Source organism: Sinocyclocheilus anshuiensis, unplaced genomic scaffold, assembly GCF_001515605.1.
Source record: "Sinocyclocheilus anshuiensis isolate Anshui unplaced genomic scaffold, SAMN03320099.WGS_v1.1 scaffold1110, whole genome shotgun sequence".
NCBI lineage: Eukaryota > Metazoa > Chordata > Actinopteri > Cypriniformes > Cyprinidae > Sinocyclocheilus > Sinocyclocheilus anshuiensis.
The window spans coordinates 151,853-162,343 of NW_015536525.1; the positions used below are offsets into that span (position 1 = coordinate 151,853).

Here is a 10,491-nt window from a genome sequence, read left to right on the forward strand (position 1 = left end):
CATTCCTGATCGCTGCCAAAGTCTCATTTACATCCAATCCATGAAGAGTGAAGTTTGTGGGAAAGTTACTGGGATTATAGGCATTTCCTCCCAAACTGGGCAAACACCGTCCCAACACTAAACAGACAGACAGATATGTGAGGATATTATAAAGATGGGTAAATCACATGGTGTTCAATGACTGTATTCTTCATCTTCTGTCACTCACCAGAGGTTGTCGGCATGTAGAATAAAGGACACAACTCTTTATTTACAATGTCCATAGCTGACTGATAGAGAGAGAGAGAGAGAGAGAGAGAGAGAGAGAGAGAGAGAGAGAGAGGGGAAAGTTTTTTATTCGTTTTTTATATAAATACTGTAAAAGAGAGAGAGAGAATGGGAGAGAGAGAGAGAGAGATTATTAATTCTTAATTTCAGTTTTAGTTATTTTAGTACACAAGTTACTAAATGTAAATGAGAAATATATTATTTCAGTTGATGTTTATACTTTATTTAAAGCAACGCAAATCTTTTTAATGGTTTCAGTTGTATGCATAGTTCAATGGTTTTAGTAGATATAAACAATGTTGTAATCCACATTTTCTACAAATGACAGCAACTATAATCTTAATCATATTTTAAAGGTGCACTAAGCGATTTTTTGAAAAAACGCTTTTGACCACAGTGTTGGACCGAGTCCCAAAACACACTTGTAGCCAATCAGCAGTAAGGGGCGTGTCTTGCAATGACAGAGAGAAGAGAGGACGGATATTAGCAGATCGACTATAGACAGAGAGAGATGGCAGATAAAAAAAAAAGAGGAAAATATCAGAGAAAACATTAAAAAGAAGGGTTACGATCAGGCAAGAGGTAGGACCCGCGAAAATATCGGAGCAGCTTTCCAGAGGTGGAGAGAACTCAAGGAGCGGGAAGGGCTCGAATCGGACGGCGAAGTTGCATTGTTTCTTCTTGATAGGTGAGTAACGTTGATTTTGCTTCGTTTCACACAACTTATCCGTGTTGGCTTTTGTTTGAATGTGCTTGTGTGTCATCTTCACTTGTTTCCGCGATCGTCGTTGCCAGGGTTGTGTACGTATGTGTGGGGCAGAGATATCAAAATAGGGGCGAGGTCCTGTCGGCGTATGGGCGTGTTTGTTTTGGTGCTTTCAAATATCAACATCGCTTGGCAAAAATCGCTTAGTGCACCTTTAACAGTTTTACATGTATAATGCTCATTTCATATGCAAAAACTTACCCAATCATAGCAGTGGGCGTTTACATAGACTTAAAGGAAACATGCCCCAAATAAATGTAGTGTTCAAACCAGAGGGTCAAAAAAAGCACAGAAAATTGCTATTTATGTTGTACTATTTTGGGGTAAAAATCTTGTTAGCATTGTAAATGGAGCTGCTATAAAAAGATCTGGTACCTGTGTGGTGGGACACTGGAGACCCTGCAGAGCTGCAGCCATGATGTTTGTCGCTGTGGCACATTTGATGATGTCAAAGTACATGACGTTGGGTTTGTCCCTGAGAGACAGACGGACATGAGCATCAAATGACTGCAAACACGCTGATGACTGACTTCTCTAAAACGACTGACGGCGAATCTCACTTGTTCTGTCCGATTCCGCAGAACATTCCCGTGGAGTTTCTGGGATACAACACATGTCGAGGGTCTCCGTACAGCCAGGCTGCAGGAACCAAAACCATTTCACATGAAATACACACATCAGCTATGTTAATCAGCCAAAGAGACACTTATTCTGCACTATTAAATGAAAACAGAACGTGAGAAATTGAATTAGTTTCATAGTCTGAGCTGAATAATGACATTATTGTCTTCTGTAGAGCTTGCATTATAGCTGAAATTGAATTAGTAACTTTGTAATATTTACACTATTTTCCTGTTTATTGATGTGAATCTGTTTTGAAACAATCTGTGTTCTATAAAACGCCATAGAAATAAATGTGACTTGACTCGAGGCTGTGTAATACAGTCTTTTACTGTGTTTACAAGTTTTTTTTTTAGACACTTTGCTTCATGCAGTCCATAATAACACACCTTAAACATGGTTTATTTTCACTGTAATGCTTTAGAAATTGTAACTGTGGACTGTAATTAGTTCTATGGAAAAGTCCTTAGACTCCAATTAGTGTTTCGTTTGCTCTTCATTATCATCTCAGAGAGAGTTTAATGAGATCTACCACATAATCACAGATGTCATGACTAAATATTGATGTTTTAGATGATAAACTATAAACTGTCACATATGTGATGAAAAAGACATGACAAAACTTTTAATAAAGTCACATTAACAATGTCCAGATCATCAAAAGATAATCAAAGCAAGTAGCATTTTAATATAACGCAACATTTTTATGATATAATATAATATAAACAATGTAACAATATAATATTTGTGCACCTGTCTTGTTTATATTTTATCTAGTGCAACATTCTAAACCGTAAATATAATCCTGTAAATTCTAAACTCTAAATATAATATAATATAATAATTAAATAAAATAATATTTGTGCAACTGTCTTTTGTTTATATTTTATATTTTTAACTGAATTTTGGCTCCCTTTCATTTAATGAGTTGGAATTGAAATTGAATTGGCCACGACACACACAAAGTTGAATTGCAATTCCAAGAAAACAAACACAGGTAACGCATGAAAATGAAAATGAAGTGTTCTTTCACCTTGGGCTACAAAAGGTCACTTCCTTACAATAAAATTCAAATGCAGTTCCACATTTTGTTTGCAACTGTAAAATCAGTATTTGAAATTTAATTTAAAAATTAAAATTAAATTCCTAAATTCTGAATGGAATTGTTATGGTTTTGAAAGAGCAATTGAGTTGAGAAATAAAATTAAATTAAAATTAAAATTACTCATCAAAAGGGTACATTTCTAAAGTTTTCTTTTAGGGTTTTTGTTAGTGTATGGCAGTTATAATTAGTTTTATATCAAAACATATTTGGACTTCACATAAACAGCTAAATAAACTTGTGTCTGTGTGCATTTCTACTTTCAGCAGAAACAATCACATTGTGTTACCCATAACCCCTTGCCCTCTCCAGTATTTACTTATTGCACATTAAGGGAGGCAGACCGAGTTCAATTTCCATATTGCTTTCAGTTCAAAGTAAACACTGCACCAATACACACAGAGTTCACAGTATGTGTGCGTCTGAGCGCTGAACAGTGATGAGACACAGACTGAGACAGGAAGACAGACAGATAGACACAGAAATAGAGAAATGAACAAGAACTTACCCAGAATTCCTACCACCATGTAACCGGCAATGACCACCATGAACAGAACGCAGCATATGATGTCCGTACAGCTCCTACAGACACACAAGCACACACCTTACAGAACTGCTCAAGATCATATTTCACCACAAATTCAAAAGAAAGACATTTTTATGCATGAAGCATTGAAGGAATAGTTCACCCAAAAAATTACATTTGCTGAAAATGTACTCTCTCAGGCCATCCAAGATGAGAGATGTAGATGTAGAGATGTTGACATTTACTCTGCAGTGAATGGGTGCCGTCAGAATGAGAGTCCAAACAGCTGATAAAAATGTCACAAAAATCCACAAGTAATCCACGTCACTCCAGTTGATCTGTGCATACAGTATTTCTCTCCTGATTCAGACTAGACAACATTTTCACTGGAGGAAGCAATATTAGGGATAGAGGACTTGTATTTTAGCTGGATTTCCATAAAGGATGGATTTATTTCTTACAAACTCAAAACATTTCACGTCACAAGACGTTAACTGATGGACTGGAGTGGTGTGGATAACTTGTGGATTATTGTGATGTTTTTATCAGCTGTTTGGACTCTCATTCTGACGGCACCCATTCACTGCAGAGGATCCATTGGTGAGCAAGTCATGTAATGTTACATTTCTCCACATCTGATGAATAAACAAACTCATCTACATCTTGGATGGCCTGAGGACGAGTACATTTTCAGCCAATTTTCACTTTTGGGTGAACTGTTCCTTCAACTATTCCTTTACTCCATAATAGTATTTACCTAGTTTATACTGGAAAAAATGCATGCATTACTGTAGTGCTGTCATGGAACTTTTATTTAGTTGTTTATTTAACGGGGACAATGCAGAAGGACATTGCAGATGCTCTACATACAGGCTTCTAGCCAATGGCTAATTTGCAGCCCCAGTCCCTGACTAATGTCACAATGCAAAAAAAAAACTTTTTAAAATCAATTCTTTTAATTTTGTGGACATGCATTCGTGAGACTGACACATACACACCTGTTGTGAATGGGGCCGGTGAATGTGGGGTCAAATTGAGCTGGTTCACCTGAAAAACAAGCTCAGTTTAGATCAGTGGTCAGCGTGTGTCGTTTAATATATTAGTATACTGTATTTATATATTTCATATATTATATTTCATACTAAAATCATTTGTAAGCTGTTTTTCAAAGATGAAAAACAGGTCTCACTAAGTATGAGTCAAATAAAATAGACAAGGGGTTTATCACATCATGTGACTGTGTGTCAGTCGTCCGTGAGGGTTTGTTGCCTGGCAACTGCAGTGTTTCATGTTGGTTTAATGCCACACACAGGTATGAAAGCATCAAATACTAACACTGAAGCTTTTCTACCCTTTAAACAGGAGAGGAAAGAGAGACAGATGGAATAAAAATGGGATGATTTGATATCATTTGAATTCAAAGATGGAGTCAAACAGCAGACACAAAGTCGGTCAGTAGGGCTGGGTATCGTTCAAATATTATCGATACCTTGACTTCGATACCGGTTCCTGAACGATACTCGGAAGTTATTACAAACACTCGATGGTGGTTTAAAATGAGTTTTAAGTAAAAGCGGAATATAAATCTTATTTATTGTCTTATGTAGCATGATGCTACAGTTTGCATGAATGGTCACATCGGTCGGTGCCTAAAAAGTATCGAACTCGATACCCAGCCCTATCGGTCAGTGATCATGAGTGTTTCTGTGCACTTCCTCTAATGAAGCTGCTGATCAGGACGGGTGCGTCGTGTGACCGGATCTTCAGGATGTTCCTGGATGTGATCATTTATTGAGCAAGACTGGGATCGTTCACATGTACGCCTATGATTAATTACTAGAGATGCTTTTTAAAATGCATTTAAATTTAATTCTGTCTCTCAGCTCAACTCAAGTCCCTGATATAAAGTAAAACCAACACATGAATGAAGAAGAAAGTCAAAAATAAATTTCACGGATGAATATTTACTGATTAATCCACAGTTTTGTAGAGGGGGGTCAAAATGACAATTTTCACCTGAGATTTGGAGCCAAATTGCAGGAGGGTGAAAATTACTTTAGAAAGATGGTAGCAGAATTATGTTATTTTAACAGAGATTGTTATAGGTCTCTTAGTAAAATCGGTTAACTTTAGCAATCTTTGTTGCATTATATGCCAAATGTGACTGTTTAAAAATGGGGAAAAGCACCTTCCATGTTTTTTCTCCAAAGTTTGCATGTTTGCATCCAAGAAGTGTTAAATATATCTCAGTGTCCTTTTAGATTCTGGTTCTTCACAAACTTATTTGGTAACTTTTTTCATTCCTGCAATTCAAGAAGTACTACACATATCTCAATGTCCTTTTTGATTCTGGTTCTTAAAGTTTTATTTCGACATCATTTTTAATTGAAAATTATCATTTTTTAATTATTGACCTTTATATGTTTTTTTTTAAGGTTAAAAATATACTGTTTTTCTCGATCAAAACAATTACATGGAACGTACTGAGTGCCAAAAATAAAAAAAAATTCCCCCAAAGTTCCTGTAACTAAAGAAGTGTTGAAGATATCTCAATGTGATTTTAGATTCTGGTTCTTAAGATTTTTTTCTTTTGACATCTTAATTTTTAAGGCCCTATATGGTTCATTCCAAGAGATATAGGGGTCTCAATGCAGCGCCATGTGCAAATAGTTGAATTTTACACATTCAATGTTGAAAACCAAACATAGTAACTTACAGATGATACTCATATGCATATGGGACTTAACAAACGTAAAGTCTTTGAATAAAAAACTAAATTCTCATCAAAGCTCATCAAGTATAAAATATCACCATAAGCCAAACTCATAGTTAATGGTACTAACATTAAGGCGCAAATTATTATTAGTTTTAGATGTAATGGCTTTATTAAAGCTGATAAAAAAAAATAATTAGATTGATCGCCATGAATTATTTGTGTTAATCTAACTGCTATGGCTTCTCCAATGTAAGTCTGTGGAAAACTGTATGTGAGATTAATATTTGGATGTTCACACATCTAAACATAAATCATATTCAAGTTATTGACATGAGCCAGAAAGGCAACATCTGATCTGTCTGAGGATCTGTAGACAAGTTTTAATCTTTGATCCTAAACCTTCATCTTTCTTGTAATTACTTAGATGAGTTACTCTGTAAGTGTGTAAAAAATTAACTTGCTTCGTAAACTTAAGTCCACAGGTACGAATGATTCTGTAAATTAATATGAATGGAGGAAGTCACAACAAAAAAAGCAGGAACATTTTTCTTTAAAGCTCTGTGTGACTCATGAGCCCACAGACGTGAGTACAACACCAGGATATAAAGCACAAAATCAACCACAAACACCTCATCAATTATTAATAAACCACAACAACTTGCAATAGAAAGTCAAATATTAATAAACTGATTTATTCATAGAATGTTTTAAGTTTTCTCAACTTTTCTATACACTGCCATACAAAGGTTTGGGGTTGATGAGATTTTTGAAAGAATTTTGCTCACCAAAGCTGTTTTTATTTGATAAAAAATACAGTAATATTGTGAAATAGTATTACAATTTAAAATAACTGGTTTCTATTTAAATATAACATAAAATATAAATTATTCCTGTGATGTAAAGCTGAATTTTCAGCATCATTACTCCAGTCTTCAGTGTCACATGATCCTTCAGAAATCATTCTAATATGCTGATTTGCTGCTCAAGAAACATTTCATTTTTCAGGATTCTTTTCAAACAAACAGCATTTATTTGAAATAGAAATCTTTTTAACATTAGAAATGTCTTTACTGTCACTTTTGATTAATTTAATGCAACCTTTCATCAAAAAATCTTACTGCCCCCAAACTTTTGAATGATACTGTATGCTTAAAGGGGTGGTTGATTGCGATTTCACTTTTTTTTACTTTAGTTAGTGTGTAATGTTGCTGTTTGAGCATAAACAATATCTGCAAAGTTACGAAGCGGAAAGATCAATGCAAACGGAGATATCGTCTTTTAAAATTCTGGCAATTTAATGCCTACAAAAACGGCTCGTAGGGACTACAACGAGTTACTTCCCGGGTTCGTGACATCACAAACCCAGATAAACCCCGCCCTCGGGAAAAGGCAGCAAAGGGGGCGAGGCCATGCTGCGCTGTTTTAGAGAAGAGCAAGAGAAAACTAGAGGTGCACGTAAAAATCTATTCATATATGAATTGCGATTCTGTCTTCTAACGATTCTAATGGATTCACAAGTTTCAAAATCAAAATCAAGCCTAGAAAAAAAACAGTGAACCACCCCTTTAAAGAAAACAATCATGTCAGACCAACCTGTTTCTCAATCTCTTTATGTACAATTCAGTATCATGTTACACTCAGCACACACACAAATGGTTATTTGCCTTCAGGACACAGAACATGTTCTCTGTCAGAGAGAAAAAAAACAGTGAACCACCCCTTTAAAGAAAGAAAACAATCATGTCAGACCAACCTGTTTCTCAACCTCTTTATGTACAATTCAGTATCATGTTACACTCAGCACACACACAAATGGTTATTTGCCTTCAGGACACAGAACATGTTCTCTGTCAGAGACATTTACAGCATCTCGTAAAAGAAAGGCTGCGGATTTTATATGTGGTTTTATGTGGAGTTCATTGTGTGAAGCATTACAGGGGTTTACAGTAAACCACACACACACACACACACACACACCCTGATCAGAGATCACACACACAGAATAGACAGCAATGAACACAATATTACAATAATACTGTAGAATTCAATAGTAAACAACAGAAAACCTGAGCTAATCTGCAAAAAACTGAAAGTTATGTCGCTGAAAGCTGAACCTCATCGTGTATGAGCTATAGTTTGATGATGAAAGTGCCTCGAGATGTGAGCGAAACCTGACAACCCCCCTTTGGAGGTGTTATCAATGTCAAAATGATTCATAAATGAAGTAATGCTCTGTTCAGTTTTCTTTTAGGGTGTGGGTTATTCTGTCATTATTAGAATTAAAGTTAAACTTAAAGTTGTGATGAAACAGAAGTAGCACTAGACCTTTTTTCCACATTGTAACATACATCCGTTTCAAATGGATTAAGAAAAAATGCAAGGCGGAGACTTGCTTCTATCTGTCGGTTGTTAATTGGATATTGAGATGTGGGCGTGGCACTCCAAAACTGTATGCAACCTTGCAGTTGATTGTAAGAAAGGGGCGGGGTTTAAGTGAACAAAATGATTGGAGGAATCCTGCATATGTCATCAGAGAGAGGTCTGCAAAAGATTTAGTTAAGGAATTCATTTTGAAAAAATATGAGGATAAAAAATGAATGCATTTAAAAAATGGAACCTATTCATAGATGAATCGTTCAGAATAAGATCAATAACATGCATTTAGATAACAGATATTCATTTCACGCCAACTTTAATATAAAACAACAGAAGCCTAGAAGTACAATTTGGGGGAAACCTGACAAATCCTCCCTTTGTGGACTTTTGGGGTGTAATTTTAAAATTGTTTAATAAATAAATAAAAAAATTCATGCACTGTTAATTTTGAGATTTTGGTCTATGTTACTTTTTATAATGTCTTGTTTCAGACTAGTTGAAAGAAAACATGCACTAAACACTTTAAAGTGTTTATTTTATTGCACTTTATATATTTGCATCTGTAGATTTCAGATGAAATACATGTCTTTAAAGGCCGCAAGTTTTTTCTCCTCCACTTTTCTCCTCACTTTCTTTTTTTTTTTTGCTTGTTGACTTGTTGTATTTACTGATTTATGTATCGATAAAAGGAGAAATAAACCAAAATAAACATTTAAAAAATGTAAAAACATTTTTTGAAAGACTGGTTTTATTGTTTTGATCCAGTATTCATATTTCTGTTCTGGAATTTTATGCTAATATGTGCACATTTAATTAGATATTACATTATTTTCATATTTAAACACATTTTTACATGCATAAACATGCAAACATGCATATTTAAAACTTGTTATACAAACAATGTTTGCGATTCTTAATGTGATCAATCAACTTTGGAAGTATGGTGAAAACTTCTGGATATTATGATTTTTTTGGTTAGTTATTTATATATTTATTTAGTCTATCCGCCTGGGGTGCCTTGCCTTAATGTGAAAATGTTTCCTCAATGTAAGGGTTAATGAGTGGGTGAGTAATTAAAACTAGCTTTATATACAGTATAAACAATAAAAGTGTTGTGATGTCCTCATTACAGTAGCTAGGTGTGTGTAAAACTGAGTCACATATCTTTCAGGAAACAATTTCAAAATGACTATTAAATGCTAAAATGACATCAGCTATTCTAAAACAGGGAGAACATGCATGTGTTTATGAATATTGGATTCTTCCTAGTTTAAATGTTGACCAACAGGCTTATTACCCAGTAACTAAACCTCCAGAGAAATGTCTTATCTCCAGCATTCTCCTACTGACGTGTGCTGGGTGAGCACTGAGCAGGAAGAAAAAATACCCATGATCGACTGATACAAACACCACAGATCTTGAGAGACTACAGAATAAACTAAAAGAAGAAACTAGATCTTAAAAACACGTCTCTTTCCTGTTGCTTAAAGGTACACAGGAAGAAGAGCATTGAGACATCTGAATGTTGAAACAATGCTGAGAAGTCATGCTCTAACGGTCAAGAATGAAGACTTCTTTATCCATTATGGCATTGTAAAGCTTGTATATGGCCTGTTTAACTATCATGGCATCATAAAGATTGACGCTTGAGCTCAGGATGAGCTGTGACTTCACAACAGCATCTCAGACAGTGACTTCTCTGAACAGACTGTCGGACTGAAGGGCACTGAATGATCAGTTTTGGCAGGTTTGGCGTGCTCAGGTCTGTTTAATATAAGGGCTGGATCAGGTTCACAAGCTCAACCTTTACAAAACAAGCTATTGTTTGCCAGAGTCACTTGTGTTTACTAAACTACTTAACTAAAAAATATAGCATTAAAATGATTTTTGTTGTTGTTTTTTAAATTATAACAGACTACCAAACAAGATTCATGATTACTGGATAAAAGCTAATAAATATTAAAATGTTTTATTAAAATCTTATGTTTTATAAATTATGTTTTATATATACACACAAAATATAATACATTTATAAAAGACTTTAATATATAGGCTACAATATTTTATAAAAGATTCATATATGTAATATTTTGAATTTACACACACACACACACATA

At 34.9% G+C, this 10,491-nt stretch overlaps 1 protein-coding gene across 1 annotated transcript in view; it reads right to left on the reverse strand.

Annotated features, from left to right (window-relative positions):
- Positions 1–10,491, reverse strand: part of LOC107694135 (choline transporter-like protein 4) — a 25,904-nt gene that overhangs the window by 14,728 nt on the left and 685 nt on the right. Inside the window, exons 2-7 of the mRNA XM_016493745.1 lie at positions 4,281–4,329; positions 3,265–3,338; positions 1,594–1,672; positions 1,409–1,508; positions 209–269; positions 3–117 (exon numbers count right to left, since the gene is read on the reverse strand). Coding sequence (XP_016349231.1) covers positions 3–117; positions 209–269; positions 1,409–1,508; positions 1,594–1,672; positions 3,265–3,338; positions 4,281–4,329 — 478 coding nt within the window. The remainder of the gene's footprint in view (positions 1–2; positions 118–208; positions 270–1,408; positions 1,509–1,593; positions 1,673–3,264; positions 3,339–4,280; positions 4,330–10,491) is intronic.